Source organism: Brassica napus, chromosome C5, assembly GCF_020379485.1.
Source record: "Brassica napus cultivar Da-Ae chromosome C5, Da-Ae, whole genome shotgun sequence".
Taxonomy (NCBI): Eukaryota; Viridiplantae; Streptophyta; class Magnoliopsida; order Brassicales; family Brassicaceae; genus Brassica; species Brassica napus.
This window is the reverse complement of record NC_063448.1, coordinates 30,947,888-30,963,139: the sequence shown is the minus strand read 5'-3', so window position 1 is coordinate 30,963,139 and position 15,252 is coordinate 30,947,888. Positions and strand designations below refer to the sequence as shown.

Here is a 15,252-nt window from a genome sequence, read left to right as displayed (position 1 = left end):
GAAGACCGGTTCTCTTGTTTGTGAGGGTTGTTCTGGTTGGGTCTGTAGTTGTTGTTGCTCCAGTTGCTGTTGTTGTTGTTGCCTCGGTATGATTGGTTCTGTTTTGGGCGCTGAGTAGCGATATTGGCTGTCATCGGGATTGCAGTAGAAGCTGGCGTTGTTGCAGACAAGATCTTTGCTTCTTTGCTGATAAGTTTCTCATGAATTTTGACAATGGATGGAGTAGTGTCTCGACCCTCGATTTGATCAGCAACGGTTTTGTAATCTTCAGGAAGTCTGTCAATGACGAATTCGATCTTATCTTCGTGCTCCAAAGGTTTCCCAAGCAGTGCGAGTTGATCAAAACGACTGGTGAGTCCTCTCATATACTCATCAATAGTCTTGTCTCCTTTTGTGTAATGTTTTAGTTGCAGCCTGAGTTGTTGAATGTGGCCGCGGCTTGGGGTGGCATAGGTCGCATTTAGGGATTTCCAGACATCATGTGCCATCTTGGTGTTCGTAACAAGTGATTGAATTGATGGTGACAACATACCAATGAGACCGCTGTAGATCGGACGGTCTTGTCTGAGCCATTTTGTGAAGTCTGGATTGTCGGTCATCTGGTTATCGATCATGACAGTCTGCTCAGGAGCTAGGGTCGAGCCGTCGATGTATCCGGCTAGGTCGTAGCCGTTGAGAAGGGCATGGATCTGAAGACTCCATGTCATGAAGTTTGTGGATGTTAACTTGGTGATGTTAACCATGTTAACGTTGAGTAGAGCTTTTGTGGTTTCTACGATATCGGGGAGTGCATGATTTGTGGCCATGGTGTTTGGAAGAGAGGAGTGATCGAGAGAGAGAGAGAGAAGAGAATAGGGCGGCATTTTAAAAAAAAAAAAAAAAATTTAGGGTTATCGAGTGGCTCTTGATACTATGTTAAGATTGTATTTTATATATTCAACTGAATGTACAAGGCAAGATTATATACACAATGAGTCTTGGAGACTAAGCTAGAGAGTAACAGCACATTCCTAAAATAGAGGAATGGATATCTACAGTAGTTATTATGAGATCTTCTACATATCTCTCTTTCAAGAAGTACACCAAATTTAGGAAGTTGATTAAGAATAAGACAGGTCTTGGGTTTGACAGCATGGGAAGGGTTGATATGTCAGATGATTGGTGGAGTGATCGCGAAAAGGTTAGTTTCTCCTATCTCTTCTGTGTATTTTTTGTTTCTTATATTTGCTTCATGATTGCTTCATTTGCTTACATTTGCTTCATGATTCCTCATTGACTTACTCTTTATTTTTTTGTTATATAGGAGTGTCCTGGGATTAGAAGATCTATATGGAAAGAGGAATTTAATATGGATATGTTTGAAGAGGAATTTGGTGCTGTAGTAGTAACTGGAGCAGAAGGATGGAGTGTTCAACATGGAGAAGCAAGCTTGAATTCTGGAGTGGGTGTAGATGGTGGTGATGAAGTCGATTCTCAGCCAGCAACAGAAACATAAACTCAAGCAGCAGCAGAGACAGAAACTCAGCCACAAGCTCAGACACAAACCTAACAGAAGACTCATTCCGGAAGTTCAAGAGGAAAAATAAAGCGTAAAGAGAAGGATCTGGTTGTAGAAGCTTGTGACAAACGTCCTGAAGCTTTTATGGTGAAGAATAGAATAGTGAAATTGAATTACAGGTCTGTGTGATTGGACCAGATTAAATTATGTCTTGTAATTTTTTCTTGGCTCCGATCTATTACGTGTGTGTTTTAGATTAGTTACTGTTCTAGTGTGGTTTTTGTTCCTGTCTCTGTTCCATGGTTCTGAGAATTTCAGATTAGTTACTGCACCTGCGAACTTTGTGCCTGTTATATGTTATATGTCTGGTCTGTTATACTTCTTAACTTGTTACAGATATGCATTATATATGTGTCTCAGATATGCATTATGTCTTTGGTGGAACTTATGGTTTTATTCAATATGGTTTTGTAGATGCTTGACAGATGGATATTAGAAGATGGGGATGGTGATTATGATGATGAGCTTGGTTTGTTTGATGTTCCCATCGCTGAGAGATTGAGTCATAGAACAGATCGAGGAGCAGGATGGCGACATGTCCAACAACTTATGTATGAATCTGATCAGCAATGTTATGACATTTTTCGAATGAACCAAAAGACTTTTGAAGCTTTGTGCAAGATGCTAGCTGAGCGATATGGATTGAAAGAGACTCACCATGTCTACATTGAGGAATCTGTTGCGATGTTTCTCGAGACTGTTGGTCAAGATAAGACGAAGATGGATATTGCTGCAAGGTATCAAAGATCAGTGGATACGGTCCAAAGGAAGCTTGATGAAGTTTTGAGTGCTCTTCTAAAGTTTGCGGAGGATACATTAAGACCACAAAAAGGCGAGTTTGGAAGAGTGATTCCTGTTTTGAGGAATGATGATCGGTATTGGCCTCATTTCAGAGATTGTGTTGGAGCACTCGATGGAACTCATGTGCCGGTTCGCCCTCCAAGTCAAAATGCAGAAGCATATAAAGGTAGAAAGCAAGATCCTACAATGAATGTTCTTGCTATATGTAGCTTCGACATGAAGTTCATATACGCATATCTCGGTGTACCTGGTAGAGCACATGATACAAAGGTCTTGACTCATTGTGCGAGGAATGAGGCTTCTTTCCCACATCCTCCTCCTGGAAAATATTATCTAGTTGACTCGGGATATCCGACCAGGACGGGGTATCTTGGTCCGCATCGGAGTATGCGATATCATCTTGGTCAGTTTGCTAGAGGAGGACTACCAGTTAGTGCACGAGACTTGTTCAACTGAAAGCATTCAGGATTGCGATCGGTGATTGAGAGGACATTTGGAGTATGGAAAGCAAAATGGAGGATTTTGGATCGTAAGCATCCAAAGTATGGTCTGGTCAAGTGGATTAAGCTTGTGACAGCGACGATGACGCTACACAACTTCATATGTGATTCACATTGAGAAGATCATGATTTTGTACAATGGCGAAGTGATGATGATGGAGAAGGAGAAGCAGAAGGAGCTGATGGTGATGAAGAAGAAGGAAAAGAAGGTGGTGATGATGATGATGGTGGTGGTGGTGGTCGACATATTGTATATGAGCTGACTGGTGATAGACCGATGAAAGCTTTGCGTAAGAGCATCACAAATGAATATGGTAGAGGTTGTTTACCGTATTAAATGTTTTAGTTAATGATTTTTTTTTTTGCTTATAACTTTGATTATCAGTTCTATGTGATATTTGAAATATTTGTTTTATTTATTTAAGACTTGATGAATTATTTAGCTTTTGTTTATGATAAAATAAATGTTGTTAAATTTATTACTAATTAAATATAATATTTTGAATCTACAATTTATTTAGTTAAAATACAATTTTAGAAATTTAAATCTACATTTTATTTATTTAAAATACAATTTTACAAATTTAAAATACATTTTATTTATTTAAAGTATAATTTTACAAATTTAAATCTACAGTTTATTTATTTATAATACAATTTTACAAATTCATAAAATTAATAAAATTAAAATATGAAATAAATGAAAATTGCGTCTGCGGTAACTAAACGAACAAAACTAAATCCACTTTCTGCGGCAGCGGCTGCGACAATGTCCTGCATTTTCGAAACGAACAACAAGCTGCAGCTGAATCTGCAGCTGCAAAATAAACAACAACTAAACGAATAGCCGCAGACGCAGCCGCAGGAACCTGCGGGAGCCAAACGAACAGCACTATTATAGACGCTTCTACGACGTTTCTATTCCTAACTTTTTAGAAATCATGTTTCCACGTATCATGTTTCCCGTACTAGAAATCATGTTTCCAACGTTTCTATGCTACTGTTTTTAATGTATGTACGAGTCGCATAATTTTTATTTGAGCCCATTTGTCTGACCCTCTCTTTGTTTTCTTCCACAACCAGAAGAACAACCCTGGGATCAAAGGAGTTGCATGGGACGGAGTCTTGATTTATCTTTATTTTCTTGCACAGCCAATCAACTGCTTTCACGTTGTCTCAAAGTGCAAGCTACTAAACTTATTCCACTGAATAATCCAACTCGTGATTTGAAATACGCTGACCGGCTTCTAGTGCTTGACGCAAGGCTTGGTGCTACAATCTGGCTGTTCAAACTAGGGAACTCGATTCTGTTCTCTTGCAAACCTCCTTCAACAGCATCATTGCTTCCTTCTTCATGACCTTCTGGTTCTACGGTGTCTGCGTTCACCGAAAGCATAGGCCTGACCGTTCTTAACCAGTCTGCGCAACCGCCCATCACTCCTCTACACTTCTTGATTTTCACTTTAATTAAACCAGGGCAACCGTTTGCAAGATTCTCGATCCCCAAATCTGAAATCGGACAGTTCTTGATACATAATTTCCTTAAACTCGGACACTTCGCTGCAATACAAGAAAGCTCGGGATCACCAAACGTATCACAACCACAAAGTGCTAATCTTTCAAGATTCTGACATTTTACAGCCAACATTGCTAAACTTAGCGTTGTCGGATTCACACCAATGAGAACCAGCTCCTGTAACTTAGAAGAAAACTTAGCCACAGCAACAAGCCCTTCGTCTCCAATCAAATTCGCTTTCCATCCATCTATATGAAGCTTCCTTAAACACTTACACTTCTCAGCAATTCCAGCTAATCCACCATTAGTACATTCAGGCGTCTTCACAAGATGCAAAATCTCGAGGCTCGAGCAATTACAGATGGCAGCTAAAGCTACATCACTGACTTGCATGCTCTCTAGATGAATCTCCACTATACCATGCTCCTTAACCGCCATCTCTTCAAGAACCATGTCCCAGTCACCAGAGCACCTGAAAAGCTTCAAAGATCTGAGATTCTTTGCCCCGGCGATCACAGGACCAAAGCATTCGCCAATGTAAAGCTCCTTCAAGCAAATCGACTTGAGAGAAGAAGCAGCAAGACCTGGACCGATCGGCTCATGACTTAAGTCGGTGAAGTTACGGAGACGCTTGATGGATAACTCCTCGAGGGAGGAGCAGTGATCGAGCACGGCCTTCACGCCTTCAGCTCCGAAATCGCAAGATCCACAAGAGAGTATGTTCAAACCTTTGCAGTTCTCAGCGAAAGTAGCCATACCTTTGTAAGTGAGCTCACGGCAAGCTATAAGATTAAGCCTCTTCAGATTACGACACCGGAGAGATATCATGGCTAAAGCCTCGTCGTTGATACTCACGGATCTACGGTCGCATTTTAGAGAAAGCTTCACGACGGAATCGAATCGAGAGAAGAGGGAAGGGATCGAAGTAATCAGAGCTGAGCGAGCGTGGAGAGAGAGACGGTGACGATTACGTCCTTCAACGATCATCCACCGTCGGCAAACGAGAGCACATCTTTTCCGATTACCGGAGTTGAGAAACTGAAACACTAAGGCTAAGCACTCGTCGGGTAAATAAGACGTGTAGTCCGGTGAGACCTCGGTTTCAATCGGAGATTTGGAAGATAACAATTTGGTTCTCCGTCCATTAAGGATGATCTTGCCGGCGGCGGATGTTGATTGGCCCATCAACGAAAGGTAAAGTCTCCGGTAGATTACGGCGGAGAGGAGAACTTGTTGCGATTTGGGATTTTTCGGTTTGTATTCCTGAGATGGAACGTCGTTTAAAAGGTAAACTTGTGAATTAATTCGGAGGAAGTTGTTGCTTATTATCAGTGGAATTGGTTTTTCTTGTTCGGTTAATTCTCGCTAAAAAACTTTTTTGGGAAAATTGTGGAACAAAAATTTAGAATGATTGTTTTTTTTGGTATAAAACCATGTCTCTTTTTAACCTTTTCATTTGTGAAATTTAATGAAATAAATAATTTTATGAGTCAAAAAAATTATTAAAAATATCAACAATTAATAAAACATTCATATACCCAAACACATATTTTTCTTTTGTTGAAAAACTTGATAAATAATTTTTTTAAATTACGTTCTACTAAAAATAGAATTCGTAAAAATGAGTTAGTAGAAAACGAATTCCAAAATAAATAAGTCCATTTATCTACAAAGTGATCTCTCGTCTTTTGGTGAAAAGGTTGAAGCAACTATTGCCCTCTTTCATTGTCCCTAACCAAACTGCTTTCGTAAAAGATAGGCTCCTGGTGGAAAATATTGTTCTGGCTGGAGATCTAGTAAGCGGATACCATAAGAAGCAAGGACCGAAGCGCATCACCATCAAAGTCGATATTGCTAAGGCGTTTGATACCTTGTCGTGGGAGTTTCTGTTCAACTGCCTAGCAGGTCTTCAGTTGCCGGAGGTGATGTTGCGCAGGCTGAGAGCATGTGTTTGTACAACCAGCTTCATGTTGGGATACAATGGTACGGTGCAGGGGGACTTCAAGGGAAAACGCGGGTTGAGGCAAGGAGATCCTTTATCCCCTTATCTGTTCGTAATAGCTATGAACGTACTATCAGTTATGCTGAATAAGGCGGCTGCGGAAATGAAGATAAAATATCACGCGAAGTGCAGTTCTTCGAAGTTAACCCACCTCTGTTTTGCGGATGACATACTTATGTTTATTGATGGTTCACTCTCCTCTGTCCAAAATGCGCTTCAAGTCTTGCGGGAATTTGAGCTACGCTCCGGCCTTGCTGTCAGTGTCCAGAAATCGTCGTTTTTCGCATCAGGCATGTCACAACAAGAGTTAGACACTATTAAAGCCTCTACGGGAATGCCACATGCTTCTCTACCAGTAAGATATTTGGATGTTCCCCTAACCACCAAAAAACTCTCCATTCATGACTGCGAGGTTCTAATTCAGCAAGTAAAAGGTCGAATGAACTCTTGGAGTGCAAGGTCATTGAGTTTTGTGGGAAGACTACTTCTAATCAAGTCGGTCATTGCAGGAATAAATATATTTTGGTGCTCTTCATTTATTCTTCCAAAGGCGTGTACTAAAAGGATAAACAGTCTATGCGGAGTGTTTCTTTGGAAAGGAAAAATCGAGGGGCCCCATTCGGCTAGGGTGTCTTGGGAGATGGTAACGAAACCAAAGATTAATGGAGGATTGGGAATAAAATATTTGAAAACTTGGAACAAAGCTTTTTGTTTGAGAATGATATGGTTGCTTTTCTTTCAAGCAGGATCAGTGTGGGTGGCTTGGTTTAGGAGTGAAGTCCTAGATGGGAACCTAAGTAATTACTGGACGGTGAAGACAAATCCTAGATTCTCATGGCTAGTCAATAAACTTATCAAGATGAGGGAAGTGGTGTTTACCTGGATCAAAGTACAAGTGGAAAATGGTAGGAATTGTCGATTCCGGACAGACAACTGGTCACCTTATGGATCGCTTGAACACTTCCTACTGCGAGGCACAGGCTCACGGTTTGGAATTGCTAAAACTGCAACTCTTTCGGATCTTCATATGGAAGGACAGTGGGCTCTCCCTCCTGCAAGGTCTGACGAGTTTCTTCAGGTTCAAATCTACCTAACAACTTTACATATCACTGAAGAGGAAGATAGACATGAGTGGGTACTTACTGGCTCTCCCTCGACCCGCTACATCACGGGAGAGGTTTACAAGAAACTGCGAGGAGAGGAGGAAGAAGTGTCTTGGGCGGGGATAGTCTGGACTAGTGGAAGCATACCGAAGCATAGCTTCTTGACATGGCTATTCATCTTAAACCGTTGTCCGACGAGAGATCGACTAATCCAGTGGGGGTTTCGGACTGACTCAGCTTGTCTTCTCTGCAACGGTGATGTTGAATCGCGTGATCACATCTTCTTTCTTTGTCCATATACTTGGGAATTGTGGAAGACAGTCTCAGGCAGATGTGGAATTATCCCTGCGAGGGCATGGAATGATTCAGTAGATCAGATGAAGAACTTGGCTGGGAATAGACTCAGGAAGAGGCTCACATGTATTGCTTGCCAAGCAACTATCTATTGGATTTGGAGTGAGAGGAACAATCGTCTTCACCGTCGACAATTCCGATCTTCGGATGGCATCTTCAGACTTCTGGATAGGCAAATCAGAGACAAAATTCTTTCCTTTCGACAGCAATCTCCAGCGAACGCCTCTAAGCTCATGCAAATGTGGCTTTGATCTCTCACCACGACTATTCCGATTTGCTTCTTTTATTGGGCCTCAGAGTAGGGTTCTAAATGATCTTTCTATTGGTTTCTAATTGGGCTTATGTGTAATATTGAGTGAAACATTATTGGGGCATGGTAGGACTAGAGCCTTACGGCTTGTAACTCTTTTTTAGTTTTTTTGCCTTTTAATATAAGAAAGCATTTAGTCAAAAAAAAAACAAGTCCACCTGAATGCAGATGGAAGTTAAAAAATAAAAAGCAAACGAATATAGTTGCATTCAGATGAATCATCTGGATGCATGGACGAAATGAAGAAACGAACAATACTCAAATAGAGCATGTGGATAAGATATCCAAGATGATATCTAGATGCATCTTTGAGATGTACAAAGGAACATGGAAAATGTCTACCTAGTATGCGTTGAATTTTAGCGTTCCAAATCCGAGATTTATGGGTTTAAGCCAGGTCGACCACGTGGGAACCAAAACGACAGCTTGAGGGAGTTCTAATTAATTTTTTTAAACAGATTAAATAAAGAGAGGGAAGGAGACAGACAGAGAAGAAAGAGAGACCTTCGTTTGCGCGTTTTCTGTAGTCTCTCTTCTCTCTCTTACGGCTGTGCCAATGGCGAGCGCCGTGATCCGTCATTTACGATTAGAGGTAGAAGAAGACGCTTCATCGCCGTCTCTCTCCGCGTGATCTTAAGAAAAAAGAAAATCTTTGTCGCCTATTGTTTCATTTCAGTTCAATCCAAATCGTAATGCTTCCTCTATTTCTCTCCCCACCCATTGCTTAATTTCTTCGCCCGATGTGATTCGTAATATGCCTCAAATCATTTGTTTTGAGGACATTATGATTCTGTGTGTGTTTTGAATTGATTTGAAGATCTCATTTGATGCTCTCATCGGTCAATCGTCTTGTTTCTCCTTCTGACAGTTGAATTGTATTTGTATTTGTATCAGGTTTTGTTTGTATATGATTGAGAGATTTGGTAGAGGAAGTTTTTAGTATTGTTCTCAAGCTTAGGGAAACAATGTCAACAAAAGGAGACCATCATCATACAGTTCCACTTTCAGTTTTGCTCAAGCGTGAATCAGCAAATGAGAAGATAGACAGCCCTGAACTTGTGCACGGCCAGTTCAACCAGAGCAAGAAAGGGGAGGACTTTACGTTTGTTAAAACAGACTGTCAAAGGGTCATGGGGGATGGCGTTTCTACCTTCTCAGTTTTTGGGGTTTGTCTTTGCTCTTCTCAGGAATGCAACACATTTGGATTGGTATTTGATACCTCTAATTGTACATTGCAGCTTTTTGATGGACACAATGGCCCTGCAGCAGCTATCTACACCAAGGAAAACCTTCTGAACAATGTATTAGCTGCAATACCCCCTGATCTCAACAGAGATGAGTGGGTTGCCGCACTTCCTAGGGCTATGGTGGCAGGATTTGTTAAAACTGATAAAGATTTCCAGGAAAGAGGTATAAGCTCTCTCTTATTCTGTAATCGAAATATTTGGGTTATTAATGAAAAACCATATGGGGGGATGTTATTCAAGTACTAACGTATAATCTCTTTGATGCTGTTTTGTTCTTATGAGATTTTATTGTTTTCTGGCATGTCAGCAAGGAAGTCTGGAACGACTGTAACCTTTGTCATAGTAGAAGGATGGGTGGTGAGTGTTGCATCCGTAGGTGACTCTCGTTGCATACTTGAGCCTGCTGAGGGTGGTGTCTATTATTTATCTGCTGATCATCGGCTTGAAATAAACGAAGAAGAGTAAGTCCGCTAATTCCTTCTGTTGAACCATTGCTTTAATTGTCTGTAAATAGTGGCATCATAGATATCTTTCGCTTTTATGACAGGCGAGATCGCGTTACCGCAAGTGGTGGTGAAGTTGGTCGGCTAAATACTGGTGGTGGTACTGAGGTACTTCTTTAGCTAAAATCGACTGTAAAGTAATGCTAGCTTTGTAGAATGAAACACATATGGAAACTTGTTTGTGCTAGCTTTCAAAATCAAAGATTCTAATAACCAAATCAAACTTGTTTTAGATTGGTCCTCTGAGATGTTGGCCTGGTGGTCTCTGTCTCTCGAGATCCATTGGAGATCTGGATGTTGGCGAATACATTGTTCCAGTTCCTTATGTGAAGCAAGTCAAGGTTCAAACACGCTTTAACTCTCGTATGTTGTGGTTACGGCGCTAGCTGAAATTCTACATGTATTTGAGTTTATTCTGAAAGATGTATGTATTTGTTGTGGTCATGTAGTTATCTTCAGCTGGTGGTCGACTTATCATCTCAAGTGATGGTGTGTGGGATGCAATTAGTGCAGAAGAGGCTCTTGATTGTTGCCGGGGTTTGCCACCTGAACCTTCCGCCGAGCATATTGTTAAAGTATAGTATCAGAGTTGCTTATATTTTTCGATATACTTTTTTCTTGATGTTTTTTTTTTCATTGCTTCACACAGGAAGCTGTGGGGAAAAAAGGTATTCGCGATGATACAACATGTACAGTGGTTGATATATATTGCCATCAGAAAAACTAGCTGCATCCGTGCCGCCGCCGAAAAAGCAAGGGAAAGGAATGTTAAAGTCAATGTTCAAAAGAAAAGGTTCGGACTCTTCTTCTAATATAGAGAAAGAGTATGCAGAACCTGATTTAGTTGAAGAACTGTTTGAAGAGGGATCAGCTATGCTTTCAGAGAGGTGCGATACTTGATATGCAATATATACTTTATATTTTTATTTTTTGATAAGCTTTTGTTTTGATTAAACTTTATCCTTCTTGCTATTTGTTTGTTACAGATTAGATACAAAGTACCCGCTTTGCAATATGTTCAAGTTGTTCATGTGTGCTGTGTGTCAAGTAGAAGTGAAACCAGGAGAAGGTGTCTCGATCCATGCTGGAACGGCTAATTGCAGAAAGCTTCGTCCATGGGATGGTCCATTCCTTTGTGCAAGTTGCCAAGAGAAGAAAGACGCAATGGAAGGGAAACGAGGTTACTTACTTACTCATACTTGCGAGTTTTGAGTGTGTTGATTTATTGCAGAAGCTAATATTAGTAACCATTCTGGGAATGTCTAGCAGATAGACATAGTAGTGAGAGCGACTAGCCAGCCAGCAATTTATTTGATCAAGCAACTAACAAAAACAGTGTTGTGAGTAATATGGAGCGGTTCAAGGATCTTCACCGGTCTCTGGCGAACTCCAAAGCATGTTTTTTTATATTTTTTTTTCTTTGATATGGCTCTCCCTTGACAGCATCCATAGCCGATATTACTAAGGTAACTCAGGAAGTTCTTTCATTTTCTTTCTATTTTTTCATTTGTGATGATCCTTTGGTGTTTCAAAATGAGTAGAACTAACTGCTGAGAGACGGTGGGTAAAGAAAATATGCGAGCCTGTGTGCATTATTTCATGTACAAAACCAATGAACAAACAATTTATGGGCAGAAGCATAATTTTTCATGCAACTTTAATTATTATTTTTTTCCTACGCTCATAAAATTGCTCATAACTTTTAACTAAATTTCAAAACTCTCAAGAGAGAAGGGAGTTAGTGTCAAGATAGTAAATCCTTTTCTACTGTCTGTATGCTCCTAGAAATCGCAATACAATTGTGCTGCATATAATTCACATGTCTGAGAGTCCGGCACCGCTTATATATGAATGAACTAGTATCAACGCCCGTGCTAAGCACGGGTCAGTTTTATTGTCTTCAAAATTATTTGATCATGTTATAATTTTCACTCAGAATTAAATTGTTTTCTGTCAAATATTTTATGAACCTGAATAACACTGGTGCATTCAAATTAAAAAAAATAGGTTGAAACGGAGAGGGTCAAACAAAAATGATATTATTTTAAATGGTTACATGTTTACAATTATTTTCCAAAAATATTGAGAATAAAATTTGATTTTTATGATTACATTTTGTTTCTCTGACAATTTAAATTTTTAATCTTAATTATTATAGTTTTTACCCGCTTAACTTATTTTGTGTTAAAGACTAATTTACAAATTTAGATTATTTTTATTAAAAAATTGTTTTCTTGAATTATTAATTAAGGATTCTAAGAAAAGTGTTTATCTAAAAACTTTAACTATTTTCTGTTTTTAGATAGTCATTAAAACAACCTAGGAAAATTGTAAAAGAAAATTTGAGAAATTTCAAAACTAATTAAAGAAAATGATTAGAAATTTAATTTAAAATGATAAAAAGTAAAAAGTAACTAAAATTATTGTTTACCTGAATTATGAATGGTTAAACGTTCTGCAACTCTATCTATCCATTGTCTTCAACCTTCACTAACTTTACTCAGAATGTATCTCTTCCAAACTTTTCTTTGATTCCTCATATTTTCTTCTTCTTTTTCATCTTCTTTTAGCTTTGATTTCTGATGCATGTATGCAACATACTAAAATATTCTCAAAAACTCAACAATACAAAGATCGATGCTTAATTTTTCTTGTTAACTCAGAATTTGCATCATAAGTTTCATATGAACTGATTATGAAACTTAGTGAAAAAGCCGGCATACAAAAAAATAATTTATGCAATGAGTGCTAGAAGTTTAAAACTGATGCAGAAAAAGAAGAAAAAAAATATGCGTAAACCAGTGAGAACTAACAAAAGAAAAAAAATTGTTGTTGAAATGATTTTATAGTTCAATGCGAAAAAGAGATAATTTAAAATTCTATTCAAATTAGCTCCAAACCGTTTACGTAAAAAAGTGGGGATCATGGCTTTGATTGAGGAACAGTTGAGATACCTATGAAACTTTTTTTTACTTGACACATGCAGCTTTATTTTTTCATCGAAGGGAAAATGATACATCTTAATTCTGTTTTTAATTTTTATTGTTTTGTAAGATTTTTCCACATGTCACTATTTGATTCGCTAGGCGACTTGCGCTTTAGTATATAAGGGATGATGATAAAGCATTTGTTTTACTTTAAAATCTTCAGAAAACATGTTGTTCTTAATCTTAATTTGAAAAATAAGGACATGTTAATTACAACTAATTTATTAACTTTTACTGAATGTACTACCACTTCTAACAGTATAAGAAAATTTGATAATGACACAATTTCCTCAAAGTTCATTTTTTTGTAAAACTTTGCAACAATTTTGCCACCATTTTGTCATAACAATGACTGTCAATTTTTTTTAAAACAAATTAATAGCAAATTCTACAGAAAATTTGTAAAACATTCAACAATAATTAGTTTCAGCTAAAAAACATGTGACATATATGGGTACCTTTAAAACATTTTCGTAACATTTTTTCGATACTTATTTCTATAACAACTGTAAATCATATTTACAATTTGGGAGTTTAATCTTCATAAAGAGTTCACATTAGCAAAACAAAAAAAACACACTAAATTTAACATAGCATTTTAATAGTGATATTACTAACTCTTAGTCCCTATGCAACACAAACAAATGTTGTTATCACCAACTTCGCATACCAAATAAATGACCATTACCACACAAAATTGGCTATCTACCCAAAATTGGAAAAGCAGGCATATTGAAAATCATATAATTGTTTTCTCACGTATCACCCACAAACCAACAAAGTATTTAAGGATAGTAGCGATTATTTTCGTTTAAAAAAACACAGTTTCCACTACTAAATAACATTTTAGATTTCTGAAAATTAAAAAAAAGGCCTCTGGTATTTACAATTGTTGAAAGTTGCAGTGGATAATTTAAAAAGAAAAAAAATTAAATTAGTTTAGTTAAAAGTCAAACTTCTTTTAAAAATCAGGATACCTATAATCAGTTAGAAATTAAAATTTGAATATTATAGTTATGGAATATATGAATACATTTGAATTTTAAAAATTAATATTCACTAAGCACTTATCATAAATTTATTTATTAAATCTGTAATTCAAAATTCTCTCAATAGATTCTTTTTTTTAATACTAACTATGGGTTTGTCCAAGTGCAAAAATTAATATTTGTTAACTTTAAAATTTGATATTTTGTAAATGTTTTTGTAAGTATTTTATGTCAAACATTTTTTTCTTCTAAAAAGTTTGATCTAAATTGTTTTAACGTGGTTGTCGAGCACGATAGACATAACAATTACAATGGTTGCATTCATAGAATATTTATTTTAAAGCATAATTCAAATTTTCTTTCTTTTTTTTTTTGTCTTATTATATATATTGCATTTGATATGTGCATATGTTTTTATTTATATGTTAGTACTAGGTGGACGGCACAATGATTCGTAATTTTGATAAATACAGTTTTATGATTCAACATTTGCGGCACTATACATTGATGCTTAAAGTTATATCATATATATGTATGCAATAAATAATTCATGCATGTTGATATGTAGAATTCAGATGTTTGTATCAGATTCACTACTATCCACTTAGTTTGATGTTTACATTTCTATGATTCTTCATGAAGAGTTGTTTTTATTATTTGTATATTACGTGTTTTGTTATACATCTCATATGACACCTAGTATATAACGTAAAATATGATAATAAAATTCAAGAAAAATCATATTATGTTCATATCATATCATGTATGTGTATATCATGTATGTTTAGTAGTATAAAGTTAATTAATCTGTTCTATCAAAGTTCGAGTGTTTAATTTGTTAATTAGTCTCACCAATGATACCGGTATGGGCCATTTTTATCATGCAAATAACTATGGCATCATGATATTTATTATAAAGGTAGAAAATGATTAGATTTCAATTTACATATGTTAAATTGTAAAATCATATACTCAACAAAAATTTAGATATGTTATATTGTAAGTTAGTTTATATAATAAGAGGGTTTAAAAAGGACAATCACTTCCAAAAACTTAAATACTTAACATATATACAAACGGTATGTAATCAATTATAACATAACTATTGAATCCATGTTGGATCGAATTCGAACTTAGCACATTGTCCTCCGTCGGTGAACAAGACTTTTCCTGAACATTGACAACAATTTAAATCTTTTAAGATTATGTTAAAGGGTTGACCAAAAAAACTAGATTGTGTTCAAAAGATGTCAGTAATATTAAAATGCTTTAAATTTCACCTTGCTCAATGTAGTTTACTCGCCAAAAACGCTAACGTAAGAAGGTTTTATGGTATTTATTCAACCACCAACTTCATGTATCCAATTATCGGGCAAGCTGTC

At 37.1% G+C, this 15,252-nt stretch overlaps 3 protein-coding genes and 1 pseudogene across 3 annotated transcripts; 3 read left to right on the top strand and 1 right to left on the bottom strand.

Annotated features, from left to right (window-relative positions):
• The first annotated feature begins 1,132 nt into the window (after positions 1-1,132).
• Positions 1,133-2,815, top strand: LOC125587205. Its single transcript, XM_048757404.1, has 3 exons — positions 1,133-1,180; positions 1,304-1,480; positions 1,973-2,815. Exons 1-3 carry the CDS (start codon positions 1,133-1,135, stop codon positions 2,813-2,815), a joined length of 1,068 nt encoding a protein of 355 aa, XP_048613361.1.
• A 618-nt stretch (positions 2,816-3,433) lies between these two features.
• Positions 3,434-5,741, bottom strand: LOC125586972 (F-box protein At1g47056-like). The gene has a single exon (XM_048756985.1). The coding sequence runs from the start codon at positions 5,558-5,560 to the stop codon at positions 4,016-4,018; it is 1,545 nt and encodes a 514-aa protein (XP_048612942.1). The 5' UTR covers positions 5,561-5,741; the 3' UTR covers positions 3,434-4,015.
• Positions 5,742-5,996: 255 nt separating this feature from the next.
• Positions 5,997-8,085, top strand: LOC106448660. Its single transcript, XM_048757403.1, has 3 exons — positions 5,997-6,000; positions 6,131-6,811; positions 7,124-8,085. Exons 1-3 carry the CDS (start codon positions 5,997-5,999, stop codon positions 8,083-8,085), a joined length of 1,647 nt encoding a protein of 548 aa, XP_048613360.1.
• Positions 8,086-8,456: 371 nt separating this feature from the next.
• LOC125586974 lies at positions 8,457-11,549 on the top strand (annotated as a pseudogene).
• The last annotated feature ends 3,703 nt before the right edge of the window (positions 11,550-15,252 follow it).